The 22,374-nt window shown below is 37.2% G+C and overlaps 1 protein-coding gene and 1 long non-coding RNA gene across 2 annotated transcripts; both read right to left on the reverse strand.

Moving 5' to 3' along the window:
* Nucleotides 1-62: 62 nt before the first annotated feature.
* On the reverse strand, nucleotides 63-2,747 carry LOC143890716 (uncharacterized). The gene is made up of 3 exons (XR_013255230.1): nucleotides 2,589-2,747; nucleotides 1,247-1,465; nucleotides 63-218 (listed from the first exon to the last, which is right to left on the reverse strand). It is a non-coding gene; the product is annotated as an uncharacterized LOC143890716 (long non-coding RNA).
* Nucleotides 2,748-8,292: 5,545 nt separating this feature from the next.
* LOC143889609 (ABC transporter F family member 5-like) lies at nucleotides 8,293-17,455 on the reverse strand. The gene is made up of 9 exons (XM_077393878.1): nucleotides 16,301-17,455; nucleotides 14,378-14,719; nucleotides 12,825-12,965; nucleotides 12,553-12,732; nucleotides 11,505-11,660; nucleotides 10,261-10,362; nucleotides 9,983-10,111; nucleotides 8,872-8,976; nucleotides 8,293-8,650 (listed from the first exon to the last, which is right to left on the reverse strand). The coding sequence occupies exons 1-9, from the start codon at nucleotides 17,177-17,179 to the stop codon at nucleotides 8,555-8,557; spliced, it is 2,130 nt and encodes a 709-aa protein (XP_077249993.1). The 5' UTR covers nucleotides 17,180-17,455; the 3' UTR covers nucleotides 8,293-8,554.
* Nucleotides 17,456-22,374: the final 4,919 nt, after the last annotated feature.

Consider the following 22,374-nt stretch of genomic DNA (forward strand, 5'->3'; position numbering starts at 1 on the left):
CTTGGGTCAGTGGGCATGAAGGTTGTTAGGAAGCTTTATGACATGAGGGTAAAATTAAACAATGAAATGGTAAATAAGAATGTAATTTTATTCAAAAATAAAAGGAAGAGTTATCTACCATTGCTAGGAAAAAAATATCAAGATCATACAAGAACAATGCTAGTGGAAAGTCATGCTTTTACAAAGCAATTTAAGTAACTCAGTAACTTCTTCCTCATCTGCAACCATACATCAAAAAAAAAAAAAAATGTTAAACCAACAAGAACAATCTAATAACATAATCGAAATTCTGGGTTTTAGATAAGATTAATTGTCGTGGAAATCGTGCAAATATATTATACCAGTTAGATTCAAATCCAAAGAAATTTCTTATTAAATATGCATGATTAGAAAACATCATTATCATATTAGATAATATATTATACCAGTTAGATTCAAATCCAAAGAAACTTCTTATTAAATATGCATGATTAGAAAACATCATTATCGTATTAGAAAATATATTATAGAATGATGTTAGATATCAAGTCATATAAGTAAGGGCAACTGAAAATGAAAAAAGTTGAGCATGAAAAACAATTTTTCAGAAATTTTTATTAAATACGGGTAATTAGAAAACATCACTATCTTATTAGATAATATATTATAGAACGATGTTAGATATCAAGTAAGAGCAACTGAAAATGAAAAAAAATGAATATGAAAAAACTTTTTCGTATTCAGTTGAACATGAAACATCATTATCAGTTGAATATGAAAAAAGTTTTTCTAACTTGGACAACTGAAACTAGAGTTCTAGACTTCTAGTCCTGATTAGTATATCTTGTTAGATCATACGAGATGTTTAAAATAAGCAGAAGGGTATTGATCATAGTTTTAAAACTCCCCACGTCATCGTGGATTCCTCCGTAGTCGACTCCCTTTTCCCTTGGCCGTGTTCCGCATTTTGCCCTGTATAGTCAATAAAAACTCCTTTGACTCTCCTGAGTTATGACCGCGTCAACCAAGCACTCAGCCGCATCAACCACCTTCTTGGCCTCGTCCGCACCGAGTCGACAAGGATGTTTCTTGACCGCATTTTGACCCGCATCGGCGTTATTAAACACTGGTGTTAATACCAAACCAAGGGAGTGTAGTGGAGATGGGAGTGGACTCAGCATGGGTTATATTTTTACTAAATTACCCATCTAAGAATTGTGAGAAAAAAAAAGAGAGGAGTAAAGCAGGAAGAGTAATATAAAGTTACAGTGGGTGAATGGTTGCTGAGAGTTTGATGAAGATTGTCTTTCTGTTGATGTTGGTGATGGTGGATGAGCTCTTCTTCAGTTCCAAGGCTTGCCCTTGAGAAATCCTTCTTGTTCTGCTTTCTCATCTCCCTTATCTTTGAAAAATCCATTGAGTAATCTGGCATGTCATGTTTCTGATCCCAATCCCCGAATTGAGGAACAGACATCCATGTGTTCTTCTGAAAATATTATATGAAACTAATCATACACAGGTACTAGAATTTCAAAACTCCTCATTTTTTTTTGTTACTTCTACTTTGAATGGATGAAAATATTGGAAATTCAGACAGATTTAAGAACTCAACCCCATTTTTACACATATAACAGGGTCCCAAAAGTTTTTTCTTTTTCGTTTTGGTTAATTCAGATGAAGGAAAACAATATAAATGTGTAAAATTCACAGAAAGAAAGACTCCAAAAAGGTTTTCTTTTGCTTTTTGGGTAATTCAAATGAAGGGAAAAAATATAAATATTGAAAATTCACAGTAAATGGACTGAAATTTGCAAAAAATATTGGAAATTCATAGTAACATTTAAGAACTCAAACCCATTCATACCCAGATTGCAGACTCCCAAAACTTTTTCTTGTTCGTTTTGGCTAATTCAAATGAAGGAAAAAAAATAAATGTTCAAAATTCACAGTAAGGATTTCTTATCTCGGTTTTTTTTTGTTATTATTTAATAACTCAAACCCTGTTATACCCAGATAGCAGACTCCCCAAAAAAAATTCTTTTGCTTTTTGGGTAATTCAAATGAAGGGAATAAAATATAAATTTGCAAAATTCAGAGTAAGAATTTCTTATCTTTCAATAAGAAGAAGTAATGATCTCTACAGAGCTTTCAGTCCAAATAATCTATCTTTAACAAATTCTGACTATTAAAAGCATAGTTTCATCATTTTTTTGGATTAAAACAGAGGAATTCAAAGACTAAATTCAGAAAAGAATGAAAAAAACAAAACCAACAACACAAGTACACAACCCAATCTTACCCAAAAAAACCAAACAAACAAATAAATAAAAACACAGAAAATCAAAATTAGCAGAAAATCTCGGTTAAAAGAAAATTAGTACTACAAATAATTGTTCTACAAATCTCACTAGAGAAAAAAAAAAGACCTGAAAAAATTCAAGGAAAATCAGAACAATAACAAGTTAAAATCTTTCTAAAACCATTATAATACAGTTCTTCACAAAGGAAAATATGCATGCAAAGCAGAAAAAAGAAGAAGAATAATACCCATAAAAAAAGAAAAAAAAGAAGAGGAATACAAAAAAACGAGATTTTGATTGGTTTTTCACCTCCTTGTGATTTTCCATGGATTCTGATCTTTGAATTCTTGAAAGAAATTTCTACAATTGGAGGGAAAGAGGCCCCATATATATCTATATCAACTGCCACAAATACCCCTTATTATTTTATTTAATAACGAAACAACCTCTACCTTATCCCGGGAACCGTTCAAGTGCCCCCATACATATGGCAGATGTTAAGAGTCTTTAAGACTTCTATAAACTTATGGTCCCGGATTTTTCAAAAAGTATTGTACGGACCCCACTATAGGATGATCCAAACCGTCCATGTGATGGCCCACAACATAAATAGGTTGTACCTAAAAACTTATTTCTATAGGGTTATCTCAACCCTCACATCTATGAGGAACTGCATATTATGGGAACCTCTGTATATCGGAGGGCTAGGATCATCCTATGGAAATATTTTTTAGGGCACAACCTATTTTCGTTGTGTTCCATCACATGGACGGTTTGGATCATCCTATGATGTAGTCCGTACAGATCTTTTTTAAAAATACAAGATTATAAGGGCTTACTCCATATAAAATCTCATTAATTTGAGTTCTTACACATTTGACGGCGCGTGTAGCAAAAAATTATAGAGAGATAGAGAGCGGACATTATGGAGTGATCTAAACCATTTATTTGTTGGGCCCGGTGTAGATGGCCTTTGCCTTAAAAAACTTCTCTATGAGATGATCCTAACCTTTCAAATATTGAAGAGTTAGGATGATCATCCTTCTATGGAGAGGATTTTTTTTTTAGAGCGCAGCCTATCTGCATCGGACTCAACAAATGAATGGTTTAGATTATTAAATAGGGAAACGATATCAGCACAACCATATTTTGATATTTTTACTAACCCATCTTGTCTTTTGTATTTTAAGACCATTAAAAGGTTATTACATTTCCCAAAAAGCTCTCATTAGCCAACTAAGGAAGAAAAGACCGCTGGATTTTTGCAAATATCAAAATATGGTTGTGCCGATAAAATTTCCCTATAAATAATGTGAACTCTAAAAGAATAAAGAATTGTGTTGGTAATTTTGATAAAAAAAGCCATGTTCTTTTGAGAAATTGAGCCCCAAAATGTCTTTTTGCAAAATTGCCCCAAAAATCTTTTAAAGAACAAACAACTAAGGAGTGTACTGCCATTATTAAAACAAGGGAGTTAAGACATTGAATCCAATTCCCTATATTTAACTAGAGATGATCATGCAGATTAACCACAGTTTTAACCATAATTGACAAAACTACCCTTACTAAGTCAATTTGAGAAGGATTAGGTTGGTAACCTGAACCCAACCCTACTCGATTCGAAGAATCAGGATTAGGGTTGAGAGATTTAAGGGTTGGTTTATGGATTGACCCTCTTAACTCGAGATTACGGGTTGGATCAAGTTAGTATCGAGGTAATGCTATCGGGGTTGGGTTCGGTTTAGGGTTGGCCTCAACCAGATCCAAACCGGCCAAGTTGAACCACTCATTAATATGATCCAACTAGGGAGATTTTGGAGTCTATTTGGCTCAGTTGATGTCAGTAACTCCTATCAAGCTTGTGGTTTATGTAACTCATCAATATTGAGCAGTGCGATCTCTTAGGTTTAGTGTTCGGAGTTTTTATATGGTGGCCGACCGTCCACCAACGAGGACGGAGAAAGAAAAAACTCTCATACTTAATTTTTTAATCCAACACGAGTTCTTTTTTTTTACTTTTTGTTGGATCAAAAATCAAAGGTGCTTGATATTTTTTCTCTCCACCCTTTACATATAAAAGGCAGCCATCATCACCATATAATTTCTCTAGTGTTCAATTGTCCCAAGTTCTAAACCTCCCTCTCTCATATGTTCCGAGTTAGGGACGCCTATTGTACCCATAAATGTATCATCTTTCTCTTTGTATAATAAACCGGTAGGGGTACCCGCCAAACCCCACCTCACCCATCTAAAAAAAAGAAATTCCCAAGTGTAATATCGGCTTTTCAACATGAATATAATGCCCTTAAATATATTAGTTACAATTGACGGTGTCCTCCCGACCTTTTCTAGAAGTAAACAGCTGTTATTTTCAAGGTCATTAAGGGTAAAATGGCGTTTCGTCATGTTTTGGTATCCTAGCAGCTGTCTTTCTTATATGGGTGAAAAATGACAAAAGGGTACCCTTTTTATTCCGGGTACCCTTTGACAATTTTCTTCCGAGTGGGAGTAATTTGGGAAAGCAGCTAAGGTGAACTGTAACCCTTCGATTGAGCCAAGCAGGTTTAGGCTGGCTACTGTTACGTTTTGAGATTGTAGAATGTAGAGGGTGTACCAGTATTTTTCGAAAAGTACGGTGGGGCCCTCTTCAAAGGATGATCCAAACCGTTCACTTGTTGCCCCGCGGGTTCCATGTGGCATGTAGGGAATTGGTTGGTTCAGCTCTCGGTTAGCCGTAGCAGCACTAATACCATTCCTACTCCTTTTTAGGATATATTGTTCTAAAGGACTAGTGGAGCTTCATATACAAGATTGTTACCTTTATTCATTTTAAATTCTGGTAGGGGTCCTGCCTAACCCCAGCTTGCCCATAATTTTTCCAAAAAAAAAAAGGTTTGGCATGGGAACATCCTGTAATAACCTATTAAAAAAGAGTTGGATAACAAATGAGTGGCATTAACAAAACAAGGGACAGAGGACATGACTTCCCTTTTTATTAGCCTTATTAACCAAGAAAAATAAAAACTTAAGAAACACCCTTTTATTTTCTCCTTCTCCTCTTCTGAATGTTCTGCAAATTAATAAAGAGAGTAAATAGGGAAGTGATATATCCGCCCCTTTTGATTACTTGGGACACCCAGCACCAGCAGTGTATCGATGACTGCAGCGGGGCTGATGTACTTCACGTGTATCAATGACTGCAGTGGGGCTGATTGCCACGTACACTGCTCTGGGTGTACCAAGTAATCAAAAGGGGCGGATTTATCACTTCCCGAATAATACGCCATTAAAGGGTTATATTTTTCATTTCTTTTTAGGAATGATATTGTCTATACACTAGGTGGAATGCTAAACTAAAGGGCAGCCTTATAAAAACCCAGCCGGAAGGAGCCCAATGGATCCGCGCTAGCCAACAATATTCATAATTGCGAGATTTTATATTGTGTAAGCTCATATAGTCAAGTATTTTTCAAAATGTACTGTACGGCTAACGTCATAGAGTGATTCAAACCGTCTATTTTATAGGTCACATGGTAAATAGGTTGTGCCCAAAAGATCATTTCAATAGGATGATCCTAGACCTAAGATCTAAGTGGAAATGTATATTATGAAAACCTCTATAGATCGGAGCCTCGGTGGGTTAGGATCATCCAATGAAAATAATTTTTGGGGCACAATGTATTTACCATGTGGCCCCTCAAATGGACAGCTTGGATTATCATACGGTGTAAACCGTACATTACTTTTTGAAAAATACTGGACTATAAGGGCTTACACCATATGAAAACTCCATAATTGCACGGGAAGATGGAAAATGAAAGGAATGATAAATGTGGTAGGGTAACGCAGATCCAATGGGGCGCCTCTGCGGCTGGGTATTTTTCAAATGCGCCGTTTAGTTTAGCATTCCCCGTAGACCAGATACCGATTAAGTTTTGGTATAACTACTTCTGTATGTAACCTTGTGTGTGTTAAATTATTAGGGTAATTTTATTAGAAGAGTGCTAAACAGAGGGGTGCCCTTGCAAAAATCTAACCAAACGGGTGCCCCAATGGATCCCAATTGAAAGGACTAAATAAGGATTCTCAAGTGCCCTGTATCACTATCACCCAGCAAAAATGGCCTAGAAACGCATGTGGGTGGGGGCAAGTGGTGACCAGAGATCTCATTCATTATAGGGAAACCAACAAGGAGAAAATAAAAAGATGAGTTTCTTCCCTCATATTTGTGAGTTTGGATTGTGACACACAAACAAACCCAACCCCCAAGTTTATAGCTATACTTAAAAGAGTATGACATTTGTAATTATGCTAGGGACCGAGTATGACATTAAGATGAGGAAATGGAAAATGTGTCCTTTTACTTTGATTTTCCCACTTTTGGGTCCATCTAAACTGAACTTGTGTGCCCTCAAAATTGCATGGTTTTGGAAAATTCAAAATACCCAAGTGCTATGATGCAAGCCAACTTCAAATTCTGTGTTCAAACACAGCCACATATCAATATGTGATCAATGGTCATGATTGATCAAGAGAACTATCATTTTACCCACAATTGTAGCAAATCAAGGGTATAAAGGTACCCTTAATTTTGTATAATTTAGGTTTATACATAGACCCTTCTTCATTTACAAGGGAACTTTTGAAAGCTGTAACAAATATATGCCCAAAATCCCAAAAAAAATCCCTGAAAATGCTCTAAGAAATTGATATTGGCACCCTTCCTCTTGCCTTATGCATCAGCACATAATCTTCCTTAAGCTGATGCTGATTTGAGATTAAACAAAAAAGGAATACATCCATTGGAAATTGTTTGGAAGTATATACTAACAGCAAATTTTGTAACAAAATTCATAGTAGTCTTGCTGTAATTTCTGTATTTGCGTAGCCATGTTTTAATAATTGCACGGCCCTAGCTTGTCTTCTCTTTTTTAAATGGCTTGTAAGCGCCTTTTGGCAACTGTAAAAACCTTTTGACAGCTCTTTAAAAACTAAAAGACATGATGGATTTGTCCAAATAACAAAACATGGTTGTGCTGATATCATTTTCCTTGATTAAATGAAAACGCCCCATCTTTGAGGAACTTAGTTTCCGATGTTTCATTCAAGCGTTGGGGAGATGCTGGTAGTAGTTAATTATAATTGAAGTACTCAACAAGTGTAACAGCAGGTAGTCTCCTCATAGAGTGATGGTAAGTAGCGCGGCAATTGAAGTAGTTTCCTGATGCAATGTCTTTACCAAAACAAGGAGCAGTAGGGGTGTCGTTACCAATATAAAAAGAGGAGTGAAAAAGAGAGTAGAGTGCTAAATCCCAAGACTCTACTAGCAAAAAACTACATTTCTTTTCAAGTAGTTTGGTGGGGTACAAAATCACACCACTTGAGCAGACAAGTGAGAGACAAAGCAAGTAGTTTCCAATGGTTTGAATCAAAACAAGTAACCAAACACTACTAATACATGACATGGCACCTCAGAACAGGTCAAAACACCCAGTAAGCCCCAGCAATTGTGCAACCAAACAGACCCATATATAGTATTGTTTGGTTGCCAACATCTTAGTGGGAAGGGTGCCATTACATATAGAAAGAGGAGAGAAAAGGAGAGAGAAAAAGCATCATTCTCCCAGCAAAATTCCAACTTTTTGAGAAATTTGGCTTGAAAGAATAAGTAGGGGACATGGATGCCATATCACCAGACATGCAATAATTACCTATGAAACTTGTATTGTAGTCTCCGGGAATTTCGATTCTACATTGGCAGCCAAACAGGAGATTTTGCATTGCACCCAAATGCAAAGTAAAACCCCTAAACTATCCCGGGTTTTATGCAACCAAACACACCCTAGGACGTCGAGAGTGCGAGAATTCGGTCCTTCTCCCCCACATAACTGAGTCAGTCCTATATATATGATTCAACATTTGATAACAACACGACTTTGGAATCCCAAGTGCCAATGGGAATTACACACCAAAGGAAAAGTCTGTATCGTGATGACATCATATCCAGATAGGCTTTATATGGTTGGGAACGAAGGGTCTATAACCATTTTCTTTACTGTCTAAACATGATTTGTGTTGGCTACATTGATTCAATTTACAGTAGACTTCCAAATTCATTTCAACTAGATCATTGATTAGATCATTTGATTTGAAACATGTATGTATGCAATATATACATGGAAAGAGCACCTACCTGATGCCATGGTTTCTTTATCTTCTACATTACAGACAATTACATGGATTCAATTCCGTCATGGAGTCAAGAGGATGATGGTTCAGTTCCAGCGTTTCGAGTTCTTCAAACCTTTCGATTTTGCTTTTGCCTGTTGAAATGCCATCATTTTCTGCTTCTTTCGGGCTTCTTTCTCCGCCTACAGAATTTTCTTGATGTGAAAAGGAGGAACCCAAGAAATTCGGCCGCTGCTGGGGATGCAACTGGGTTGATTTTTGGGAATTCGGGTTGAACTTTTACCTTAAAATCGGATTGGGTCAGGTTGATTCCTACTCATTTTTTTAGCAAAAGCTCAACCCAACCCAAGTTGCACACCTACGCTGCCTCAAATGTTCGTTAGATTAAGTTGAGAAAGTGTACCTTTGACATCTTAGATTTGGCCTTCACTTTCGGGGCCTTCTCCTCGAGCTCTGCCTCACGCTCGAGCTCTCTTTCTCTAGCATCAAGGTTTTTCTCTAGATAATACTGCAAATGAATTGAAATACATATACATAGAGGTTGTCAATAGATTTAAACAATGAATTATCAACTAGGCACATATTTAATTAAGAGAAATCCGTTGAACATCCATTCTTATTACAAACAAACAAATTATAAATGCAGCTTACATTCAGATATAGGGATCATAGAGGGTCTGAGGCAAATCAGCATTTGATCACAACTAAGAGTAAAAATCCATTAACATTGGCTGCAAAAGATTTACAAGAACTCATGCGCAAAAATGATATCATATCTACCGAAATGGATTTTTGGCTCCCATTTCTATTGTACGTTGTTAAATTTTTCAATTGAGATGGGACAAATCTTTGAATGAAAGAATGATCAATAATATCAAGGTATATTGTCTCCTGCTTAGATGGATAAATCCAAGGGAAATTGCTAAATCCTCTATTCAAAGAGGAGAAATGAGCCTGGGTGTAATGTTGATTAAGGATCTAACTCTTACAGAGAGTCTTAATTCTGTATCATCCACCTGATGGGCCCATAGTCGATTGGCCACAGTCAAAGTTGGTCCGATTCAGATTAACATAACAGTTCAATCAATGGGCAGTTTACCCTCTGTGTTAAGAGTATGAGAGACCTCACCGTAGGATCATCTTGGTGGTAGACTAGGAAAGTAGGTTAGATGAGGCAAGCTAAATAAATTAGGATATTAGATTTGATTTGATTTGGTGGTAAATTTCTTTCCTCATCTTAAATCCTTTCCATGTTTATCTTTTGAGTATTCTATTTAAACACTCATTAGGTTCATTGTAAATCATCCAAGAAATCCAAGATTAATAGAAAACCTTCAATTTTATCACTCTGAACATCAAACAGTGACCACTTCTTTTTTCACCTTCCCTTAGAAAGCCACTGATTGGTGTGATTTTTGAACAGCCAATCCACGACAGGGCCAACAAGATGACAACATGCCAAAAACCATGCATGCAAAGTATATTTCTCTCTCCAAAAAAAAGAGCAAACTTACATTGTAATCGCCTGCATAATCCTGGAAATTTCTGTCCTTCACCTCCACCACTCTATTAACTATTTGCCTTATAAAGTATCTATCATGAGAAACAGTGATGACAGTGCCCGTGTACTCCATTATTGCCTCCTGTTTGAATACCAACATCCACGGATATGAGATTCTCAACTACATAAAGGTTTTGATAGTTGAAATAGGACATACATACAAATAAAAAAATAAGAATAAACGGAGATAGAAATTGGGTCATAATTGAGACAGACGTGGAGCAACTATACCTCAAGCATCTCTTTCGATGGTATATCCAGATGGTTTGTAGGTTCATCCAACACTAGCAAAGTTGATGGTTTTACCATGAACTTGCAAAAAGCAAGCCGTGCCTGTATATAAACGGGAATATAAGTAAAGTTAGTGATGATGGTAAGTTGGTAACTTAAACCAAGATGAGACAATTTATGGTATCTAAGAAGAAGAAAATCAATCAATAATACATTTCTTTTCTGACACAAAAGCAGAGATTGAAATGAACACCATTATGGCTGCAAACATGGGGAAGAAAATACAGAGTTTTACAAACTAAATCACGGAATAGAGAAGGGACTTTTATGTTCTATTGATGCACAAGTTAATGTTATTGATGCACAAGTTAATGTTACAGAACATAAAGTCAGATGAACTTTTATTTACATGCTTAGGTCTTCACAAACCAGATCAGTAGGCAGTCAACTGAATTTCAAACCAACTCCCAAGGACTCCTGAGCTACTTAGAAGACCAAACACCTACACACACTCGCGAACAAGTAGGCATCCCCTAGACCGCTGCCGGTGCTTGAATACCACTGTAGAAAAACTCCCTGAGAAAATGAAAAATTGACTCCCAGTTACCTTGACTAAGTTCTCGTCCAATTCTGAGTTTTGCGGTTTTGCCCTATCAAGTAAATCAAAACCATTGTTTAAAAACTCATTGACTCGACTCAAAACTCGCCAGAGTCGACTCCCTTTTACCTTGGCCGTGTTCTGCGTTGCACCGCATCCGCATTCCGCGTTTTGCCCAACACTCCTTTGACTCTCCCGAGTTATGAACGCGTCAAATGTGTTCTTGGCCGCATCCGTGCCGAGTCGACAAGGATTTTTCTTTCCCACATTTCGCATCATATCCGTGTTTTCAAGCACGGATCAAAACTCCCCTAACTTGCCCGAGTAAATGAAAATTTGACTGTGTAAATCATTGGTTTGCCAAAATCGAGAGCCTTTTTTCGAATGGTCCCATCATGTAGGCTGCCTTTTTTTTTTTAATGGTCCCATCATGTAGGCTGCTAGTTTCATGATGTGATGGACATAGAAAGAAGTTGAAGGCTGCTAGTTTCCTGATGTGATGGACATAGATAGAAGTTGATGTAAAGAACTGGTATGATACTGATAAGAAACATCTTTCAGTGCAAGAACATAAGTGATATTAAAAAAAAGGTAATTCTTGTGCATGCGAATGAAAAATACAAAACTACCATGCTATTTCATTTACCTTCTCACCACCGCTCAGAAGTGAGACCTTTCTGTCGAGCATGTCTGCTTTGAAATTGCAACGACCAAGGAGTCCTTTTATGTCGTCAATCCTCCAGTCCACTGCAACTTCTTCTACTGTCTGAAGAACAGTTTTCTCCAAATCAAGTGCTTCTGCCTGACAGTCGAGTAGATTGACCGCGTAAGTAAACAACCAACAAAAACTACAAACAATTACTCAATACATGGTTTTCTTTTTTCTTTTTTTTGCTAACAAAGAAATTTTCTCAGAAAATAAGAACATTGGAGAGCAAATTCTCAGAAACTTTCAATGTTGAGATTGTCCTGTCCACAGAGACAAAATGATGAATCTTTGGCAGAAAGTCTTTTTATTGTCTGGAGTCTAGATAGCTACATCCCTATGCAATTTATGCATAGCATTACCATGATACCAGAACGTAATATGCTAAAGGTCACCGTTCTCGGTGTTTGCTGGTCCTATTGGTGTTCAGATTCCAATGAAGCTGAGGTTCAAGCGGTGCACCGAGGTTTCAAATTGCTTGATAAAAATTGCCTCGACAAAGTGATTATTGAAGGAGATTCCTTGAATGTGATCCATTGGCTTAAAATTCTTCACCCTTATCCTCGGAGATTTGCTAGGTATTTTGATGAAATTCAAGGTTGGGTGGGGGAATCCAAGTATTGTCTTTCAGCATGTGCACCGTTCTGCAAATGGGATGACTGATCGACTCACAAGAGAAGGGGTAGAGAAGGAAGAATTAAAACTTTACAATTTTCTACCCCCTTGATTCTTTGTTTGTGTTTTTTTCATTTCACATTGTATCCTATTTTTTTGTTGTTTCTCTTTCTTTGACCATCTCGGTCTCTTTTTAATGAAATCATTTTACTGTTCAAAAATATATATATGCTAAAGGTCACATTTACAACATGACATCAGACATGTCACACATACAGACCGAAAAGACCAACATCTATGAATGAAGAATTTAAACTACCGAACTATTACTAGACCAAGCAAGAGAAGTCCATTCCAACTAGTATTAGAATACCTGGTTTTGCTCAAAATAATTTGGCAGAACGTTATGCTCTCCAATCAAAATTTCACCTCCTCCTGGCTTCTCAAAACCCATAATCAATTTAAGCAAAGTACTCTTTCCACATCCATTTGGACCAATAATGGCGATTTTCTCCCCTCTCTCAATATTAAGATTTGCCTTTTCAAACAACACCTGACACAGAGATGCATAAGATGATTAGAGCCTGGATAATAATTAATGGAAAACAAAATCTTACTATAAGCTCAAGATACAAATTTACTCACTTTATCGCCATATCCAAATTCAAGATTTTTAACCATAACTACTGATCGTCCACTTCTTCCGCGCTCAGGGAATCTGAACTTTATTTGCTTCCGTTGAAATGGCTTCTCGATTTGGTCTTCTTCTTGAAGTTTTTCCAACTTCTGTTATTACAAAGGCATTCCAGAAACAATTTAAACAATGGTTTAAATATATGAGACACTTGCAATGTAACACTCAGGAATATAACCACCATCACTATGTTGGCAAAAATCTGACAAGCTGAAAATATTAGAGGTACTTTCTGAACTAGAGTATCAAAATGGCTTAAATTTATTATAGGGAAATGATATCAGTACAACCACGTTTTGTTATCTGCGTGGTTCTAGCTTGTCTTTTCTTTTTAAGAGGCATGTAAGAGCGTTTTGGGAACTGTAATAACCTTTTGACAGCTTATTAAATACTAAACATAGGTGAGCGCAAACATCAAAACATGGTTGTGCTTATAACATTTTCTCTTATTATATAGATAAGAAGCACTTGAGAAAAAAATTCAGTTGCTCAGTGCTAAGCAGTTGCTTATGGAAGAAAAATGAAGATAGAGTCCATTTAATTTCCGGAAATATTCATTCTTTTTACTATATAGAAACAATGGGTACGTTTAGCCATCTCAAGTAAAATTGATTTGTAATTTCAATAATTAAGGTTATTCCATCACTGCATAAAAAATAAGATATTTTTAAAATACCAGAATAGAAGTATCTTCAGTATTTTAGAGGCCCCAATAGAAGCTGATACCACTCTATAAAAAAAGTCGAGAGCTCTGTCATCAAAGTGCATCCACTGAAAAAGGGCATATCAATCTCATTTAACCATTCATCAGACTTCCATCAAGAATAAAATTAGTTCTCTATGTCGGAAAATGAACAGAACATATAGAAGTTGCCCTTTACTAGGAGTTGAGGCAAACAGAACAATGAAGCAACAACTTGCCACTGCAAAGAAATATTCATATTTAACTAGTTCAAGCCATAACTTTCAAGTGATTATAACAATAGCACAAAAAAGGAATGCCTCTAGATCTCAGTTTATGCGACAGAACTGTTAAAGTATAAAAGATTAAATAATGCCATCTCCAACGGCTTAAGCTTTTGGAGTAATGGGTTGTTTCACATGGTATCAGAGCATAGGTCCTAGGTTCAAAACTCCTTGATATTAAAAACCCACATGCAATGGCCAACCCAAAAAGAGGGGTCACATGTGCCATGTGTAGGCCAACCCAAAAAAGGAGGGGTTACAAGTGAGGGGGAGTGTTAAATTATAAAAGATTAAATAACGCAATCTCCAACGGCTTAAGCATTTTGAGTAATTGGTTGTTTCACAAGAACTAAGGATACTTTAGGCGAAATGCAGACCTTGCGATGTATCTAGTTCCTAAATTATTTCAGCAGAATGCTCAACCAGTTTATTATCTAGTGTTTTAATATTTTTTGAAAGGTGTTTTAATTTTTTATTATCTATTTTTTTAATTTATTTCTACAACATGATCAAAAAGGAAAAACACAAATAAAAATACCTTTTCTGCAGTGGAAGCACGGCCAGAATTAGCACCAGCACTCAGCCTGTTTATCATGTCTTTTGAATGCTCAATTTGCTTCTGCTGCTTCTCCCAAGCTGCATATTGAGCTTCTATCCATGCTTCTTTTGCTAATATATACTCAGAATAATTTCCTACAAAAGTCTTAGAAACTCCCATATCTGTTTCCACTATTTTTGTACACAGCTGATCAAGGAAAGCTCGGTCGTGAGATATGATGACCATAGGCACATCTTGCTTGTTAAGATAACTTTCAAGCCACTCAATCGTATCAAGATCAAGGTGATTCGTGGGTTCATCGAGTAGTAGCAAATCAGGTTCCTGCAGGTGACCAAATACAGTCAACAATTAACTCTAAATACCGATAACTTTCATTGGATGCCAAAAAAGGTTGTAAGGTAGGTAGAGATATTGACATTTTCAGTATCAGAATTCAAGGCTCCTTTACAGGCCATTACCTCCGTGGATAGCCGGGACATTGACGAATATCCAGAAAGGCATTAGGGAATCAATCGTAAAAAAGAGGGATTCTAGTTGTAAGATATCTAATGAAATCGTAGCTGAAATTGAGATCTCATTCAAAGACAAAGATATAAAATATCTTTAGTTTCTTTTTGTATCCTACACGGATGATAAACGATAGCTTATAATCGCTCTTAATAGTGTTTGGTTTAAGGGAAAATCTTAGGAAAAAAAAAGGTTAAAAACGAATCATGGAGACCAACAGAAACAGTCTTACCCTATAAAATAAAAGATTATAAGTATTTATCATTTGATTGGCATATCTAAAGAGCTGATTAGCAAAAAGTGCATGGGAAATTGGGATCATCAATATTAATATGGAGCAACACATAAAATCATGAAAAACAGGGCTAATGATAAAAGAAGTATGTCTAGCTCCAAACATGTATTATATCTAATAATTCCCTCAATTGCCAAAAAAAAAATTACTCGACAATCTTTCATTCTTGAGTAAACCGGAAATAGACTGATATTGGCAGATAATACTCCACTGGACTTACTGAATTCAAATCAGCCTGAAATAGCACTTGGAAGAAAAATAATGCTCCCACAGCGAAACAAGTACAATTATTCAGGCAATAGGGCAACAACATCAATTTCAATTTGTTCTCAATGCATGAGGTAGATACTTTTCTTGAACATTTTCTTTTGGTGGGGAATAAAACTGAGTTGTGCAAAGAGTTATAATATGAAAGTAAGGATAAATTTAGTACATATTTTGTTCCCCAAAAAGATAAAGAACGACATCAAAGAATAGTTAGAATCAAGGTTTAAAATTTCGGTTTCGGACCTTGAAATTTCGAAATTTCGGTCGAAATTCGAAACCAATATTTTATTCAATATTAAATTTCGGTTTAAATTTCGGTGAAATATTAAATTAATTATAAAAAAAAACAGATTTTTTGGGTCAAATTTCCGAAAAACCGAAATTAAATGACCATTTCGGTTTTGGGTGGTTTCTGTGTCAGTCGATTTCGGATTTCGGTCGAAATTTAAAACCATGGTTAGAATTTACAATAATAACGACAAAGAGACATCAGTTCAGTAAATTAGCAAGCATTCTAAGTGCCACAACTCAAATAAAGTCATGTAGAATTTTCAGTAAATTAGCGCATTCTAAGTGCCACTACTCAAACAAAGTCATGCAGGGATTGTAACATGTTAAAGAGATGGTCTTGGCATACCCAGATAAGATCTTTTGTAATTATCACATTACACCTATCTCTATAAGTAAATAGCCCTGTGATGCAAAAGGTAAAAGAGGAAAACCAACCACAATGGGCTACCTTTACATAACCAAATCTTCCAAGCATTAAACAATAACAAACACAAATTAAACATCCGAAAACTCCATCAAATTAAGATTACAAAAAAATATACCTGAAGTAGAATCTTTCCAAGAGACATCCTCATCTGCCACCCACTACTAAATGACGCTACCAACCTATCTGAATCCTCCATAGTGAAACCAATCTCAGGCATCATCTTATTAATCTTAACATCCACCACATCCAAGTTAACAGCCTGCGCTCGTCTTTGTAACAAATCCAATTCATCCAAAAGCCTCCCCATCAATCCCAAATCATCCACCGAACTCTCCAACGCTTTTTGCACCTTCTCTAGCCTCCCCGCGACCTCCATCTCCTCTTTGAAAGCACTCAAAAACTCCTCCCTCACTGTCCTACTAGTACAAACCTCGAATTCTTGGCTCAAAAACGCGATTTTTATATTGGGTTTTGCCTTAATCACATTCCCCGAATCGGGTTCCTCCATACCCGCGATAATTCTCAATTGGGTCGTCTTTCCTGCTCCATTAACCCCAACCAGTCCTACTTTTTCCCCTTTCTTCACTTCCCAACTCACATCCTTTAGAACAGTTACCCCTTTAAAGCTCTTACTAATGTTCTCTAACCTAATTCCTGATGAAACGCTCGAAGCACCGCTATTTTTCGATTGTTTCCTATTGGGTTTCTTCTGAATGTCTTCAGAGGTATCTGAGAAGAGGGATTCTATATCTGTTGTCTCTTCAACGGTAGTTTCTACTGCAACAGCCAAAACCCTAGGTGGGTTTTTCTTTCTAGGGTTTAATGAAATAGTATTGGTAACTAAATTGTGGTGAATTGTACTGGGTTGTGTTAGATAAGCTGAAATTGGACGGGAACGAGGTCGAATACTTGTTTTTGGAGTGTGTAAAAGAGTGGAACCAGTGAAAAAACTCGATCGAAGATTGATGCATTGGATTTTGTTAGCTAAATCCATTAGAGATACCTAGAGAAGGAAACTTTTTATTTGATGGGTTAGAGAAGGAAACTTGATAGACAAAAAAAATCAAGAAAAAATTATTGAGGTTGTGGGTAAATTAAAGTGTTTAGAGAGAGATAGAGAGAGGGGTGTTAGAAGATAAAAGAGAAGCTGAAATTTTGGAGAGGGAAAGAGAGAGAGAGAAGACGGAGAAAGTGAATTAGGGCAAAAAGGAATTTCTATAGAGGTGCCGAAGAGTTAGAGAACTCCCTCTGCCCATGAAAAATGAAAGAAGGTGGCTCTTTTGGGCGTTTATAGGGAATCTGAAACACTTTGACTATATACTAAAATACCCCTGTTTTGGCAGAAACTTCTTTGTCTTCCTGTTCTCAAAATAGCTGTTTGGATGCAGGATAAAGTTATCCTGGATAGGGCTGTACAAAAACTAGCCAAACCGATAAACCGAACCGAACCAGGGCTTTCGGTTGGGTTTGGTTCAGTTTTTCTAGGCATTGGTTCGGTCACGGTTAAGACTTCTACCAAACCGATCGGTTCGGTTGACGATTTTTGAGTTTTAATCCGAAAATTAACCGAACCGAAACGATGAGAAACTATAGACACCCATTCCCCCCCCCCCCCCCCAACTCTTATGTTTACTTTTCAGAAAATATCTACGGATTTAAGAAGAAATGATGCAAGTTGATGGCTGGATTGAGTTACTTTATTTGTATTAAACTAATCTATGATTGTGTAGTTGTGGATAACTTGATTTGGATATGTACTAAAGTTCATGGCAGGATTGATGGCTAATTTGGATAGATAAACCTTTCTTTTTATAGATAAACTTATTTAACTACTTAATTTGGATCTGTATTAAAGCTGAACAACTAAACCAAACTGAACCGGCCGAAATCGGTTCGGTTATGCCCCCCATCGGTTCGTTTACGGTTTGGATTTTCTCCAAACCGATGGGATCAGTTTGGTTCAAAAAACCTCCCTAAACTAAACCGGACCAAACCGTGTGCAGCCCTAATCCTGGATAACCCGAATAGGAATTTGCTAGGCAATTTGGCCCAAAGCCATTCTGCAGCTAACTTTTGCAGGAGAGAACAACCACACAGGCTAACTTTTCAACATATTTTGTCTTATTCATTTAAATTCATTAGTGTTCTCTCCTGCAAAAATGGCTTTATGCGAAATTGCTAGCAAATCCCCATTCACAAATAAGATTATTGTAATTAAATCTTATTAGGGATTTGCTAGGCAATTTCATGGAAAGCCATTTTGCGCCTGGATTTTGCACGAAAGAACAATCACCTCAGATGAATTAAATGAATAGGACAAAATCTTTTGAAAAGTAAGCCTGTGAGGTTGTTCTCTCATGCAAAAGTTGCTGCGAAATAGCTTTCCGCAAAATTGCCAAGTAGATCCTATCTTATTAAAGCCTATTTAGAAGCCATTAATTACGTCATTACTGAAACTATTATTAATATTTTTTTTTGCAAATAATCATATTTAACTTCAAAACCATTTGTATATAAGATTATGGGAATTGCTAGCGTCCATTGCAAAAGGCATTTCGCGGCTGGTCCGTCGCATGTTAGACCACGCACCTCGTGAACGGAGACAAAAGATGCCGTTTCCATTCACGAGGTGGCTGGTCTGACATGCGATAGATCAGTTGCGAAATGCCTCCTATGAAATCCCCTCTATCTTAGAACAACTCTGCCACGAATTTAGCTGGTGTGAAATATTATTCCTCTGGTTGATCTTATCCTAAACAATCAAACTGGACTTTGGCACAATGTTGAGGAATTTGCAATTGAAGAGATATGGAGGGATGCAACCATAGAAGGTGACCGGATAGAATGATTGGAAAACATAAGATGCTACCCTTACGAAATTTGAGGACAGGGAATCCTCAGTTTTGAGTCCAAGTGTATTCCTGATGAGATTCCTCTCGAGTAATTATTGCATGTGTGCTGGGTGGAATTCTTGTCTACTCCTTATGTCTTCCAAGCTAAAATCTAGAATTTTGCTTGAAAAATCTTAGGAGTTATGCCTCTCTCTCTATATATATATTGGTAATGACACCTACTACTTATTCCACATGTATTCATGGGTAGTTTCTAGACCCAAGATAATATCTTAACTTGGAGTACGAACTTATCTTGCAACCATACTACTTGGACAAGCTCGCATGTAAAGATCGAAAATGCCCTTGTATTTTAAAGGGCATGGGAGAAAATCGAAGGTTTCAGTTGTCTTTTTATCATTAATGACATGAGAAGATCCTAGCCGTTCAAATAAGAGCATACAGATGGACAGTTATGATCATTTGATTACGTCAGTTTCAAAAGGTGGCACCCAAATCCAAATCAATGGTCCCATATTCTCATGTGTCACCTGTACGGTAGAGATTGCCCAAAGATCAGATATACAAACTTTAGAACTGCGTAAGTATCCATAGTCATAATAAGGATAAGTTGTATGCCCACTTCCTATAATAATAGAGGAGTACCATTACCAAAAGAAGTGGGTGGATATGTCCAAAAATCGAGGAGGTGATTGTTATTTTATGGAAGGTCAGGGCCATTTGTGTCCTTGTGTGTTTCGATATTTTAAGTGGTGAGATGTAAAGAGCAACATTTGGAACAGAGATAAGGCTGGTTCTTGAATCATATATTTTCTGTGGTTGTTACAAATGAATGAACGTCAGGACCAGTAGTATTCTGCCACGTGTTCTTGGGAAAATTAAAGCTTTGACGTGGCACTCTGAAGTCCACTCGGCCCCAATGATGGAAGAATACATGTTGTAGACTAGCAGTAGGCCCTGTTGATTTGGTGGGCCCACCACTAGTCTGGCCCATTGTCACTGATACTTAATAGGGGTTCAAATCGGCCGGGTTGGGTTGGGTCGGGTCGGATTGAGGCACCCCTAATCCAACATGAGATACCATTCTCTGAACCTTAACTTGACCAAACCTGAGCTCGGGTTGAGGATGTGCAACCCTAACCTAACTTGCCGGCCTCTAAATCTCTCAACCCTAACTGGACCTGTCTAACCCGATTTTTCCCAATCGGGTCAGGTAAAGTCAGGTTGGGATGGGTAAGCCTAGTATGGGAGCAAGAGAAAAAATACAAGAAAAAAAAACAGTAACTTTTAAGATTTTGAAATAAGAGGGATGCTAAACTCACATGAGCCCTTTTATAAACTGGTTACAAGGGCTGCACCATTGGATCCACATCATTTGCTTTTACTGTTATCAGTGCCATTATAAATGCACTTATGATGACGGGGATCCAATAGAAGAGGATAAAATATATGGTGTATGGTTGTGCATGCACACGCATCCCAAAAATACAATGGGGCCGTATTGTTCGTGCTGGGAATAGGTGCCCAATAGAAAGGAGGATGGTGTTGCAAACTAAGAGGGAGAGGGGGTGTGAATTGGGAATTAAAAACTATTGCTAAGTAAAATGCGGAATAAAAAACAAATGGCAAATTAAAACATTCGAACACAAAGAAGTTAAACCAAAGTGCACACCCGAGAGAGAGAGAGAGAGAGAGAGAGAGAGAGAGAGAGAGAGAGAGAGAGAGAGAGAGAGAGAGAGAGAGAGAGAGAGAGAGAGAGAGAGAGAGAGAGAGAGAGAGAGAGAGAGAGAGAGAGAGAGAGAGAGAGAGAGAGAGAGAGAGAGAGAGAGAGAGATTTGAATTGGTTCGGTCATCTACCCCAAGAGGCCTACTCCACTCCACCAACCAAACTCGTTGATGGCTTTACTATCCAATTCCCTTAACAGTGTGAACCAAACCAATTACAAACGGAGAAAGCTTTGCATCTCCCACACTCGCTCTAAAGATGGCTCTACGTCTCCTACACTCGCCCTTGTGGAGATGGCTCTATGACTCCACCACACTCGCCGATTACAATGATGTAATAAAGACAAATGAAAGAACAAAAAGCATCTACAAAGACAAGATCAACTCTCAAGCTCTTACAACTGATATCTCAAAAGATATACAAGTTGATTCTTAGATCTAATCCCTTTAAGTTAATCCCAATTGAGGCACAACGTTGTAAATCACTCTTAGATAAGTTTAAAACATGTTTAGGCATGTAAGAGTTGGAAGGTTAGGGATCACATATATATAGGTTTAGACCAAAACTAGCTGCTTTAGGGGCATTTTGGCAAATTCTGCGAAGTCCCAAAAAACTAGCCGTTGAAGCCTAACAACTAGATTTTCAACCAAGTCTTGTCCAGCAGAATGGTCCCCCAACTTGCTGGACCTTTTTGTGTCAAACAGTGTATATTGTCCAGTCAATTCGGGTAGGGGCAGTCGACTAGCCCGCCAGAATTTGCACATTTAGATTGAAATGTATTCCAATCACTTGGGGTGTGTTTGCTAGTTCTTATCCCATGCCAGTTATCATGTTTAGGGATCCTAATAAACATGTTTTAGTGCCTCTAAGTTGGATACCAAATGGGATTTGACAATAGATTCTAAAGACAAGACTTTGACACAATCTTCAACTCCAGTTCTTCTTCGATACTGGATCTTCCTCCATGGATCACTCTACTTTCATCGGCTTCTTAAGATCTCCTTGATTAGTTCAAGCCTTCTTCTTCATTTGGCTTTAAATGATTTCCTCCATTTGGTTCAAGCCGACCTCGATCCACCATTTTCCTTGACTTTAGTATTTGATTGAGTGAATCTCCATTACGTGCACTTAAAACATCAAACACATTAGAATAAACCACAAATCAACTTGTGTTTGAATCATCAAAACATAGAAGATTACTAAGGTGAAAACCATTGGGCTTACATTTTGGGTGATCCAAACCATTCATTTGTTGGGCCCTGGCGTAGATAGGGCGTGCCTAGAAACTCTTCTCCCTAGGATCATACTAACTCTATGATTCGTGGAGGTTTCTATATTGTGCCTTCAATTTTAAACCACCACAAAGTGCCTGTGGTTGTCCTCTTCCGGAAAAAGTGAGTCGCGGAATGGCTTTGTACAAAATTGCCTAGCAAATCCCGTAGATTTCTCTCAACTCGACTCAGCTCAACAAAGTCTTTGTCCCAAACTAGTTGGGGTCGGTCCGTAGATTTCTTTGTTGCTGTTAAATACTTTATTGTTGTAAATTTATTTATAGTTATTAAATACCGTACACTTCAAAGCTTTAGCACATTAATAATGCTACCGCATAGC

This window comes from Tasmannia lanceolata, unplaced genomic scaffold, assembly GCF_043159265.1.
Source record: "Tasmannia lanceolata isolate RefF3 unplaced genomic scaffold, GAP_Taslan_0.1 ptg000013l, whole genome shotgun sequence".
Taxonomy (NCBI): domain Eukaryota; kingdom Viridiplantae; phylum Streptophyta; class Magnoliopsida; order Canellales; family Winteraceae; genus Tasmannia; species Tasmannia lanceolata.

Coding starts and splice junctions, on each gene's coding strand:
- LOC143889609 (XM_077393878.1), bottom strand. CDS start 17,179: ATGGATTTAGCTAACAAAATCCAATGCATCAATCTTCGATCGAGTTTT. Junction 10,363..11,504: donor TTCTGAGCGGTGGTGAGAAG/GTAAATGAAATA, acceptor GTTTATATACAG/GCACGGCTTGCTTTTTGCAA. Junction 8,977..9,982: donor ATTATGCAGGCGATTACAAT/GTAAGTTTGCTC, acceptor ATTCATTTGCAG/TATTATCTAGAGAAAAACCT.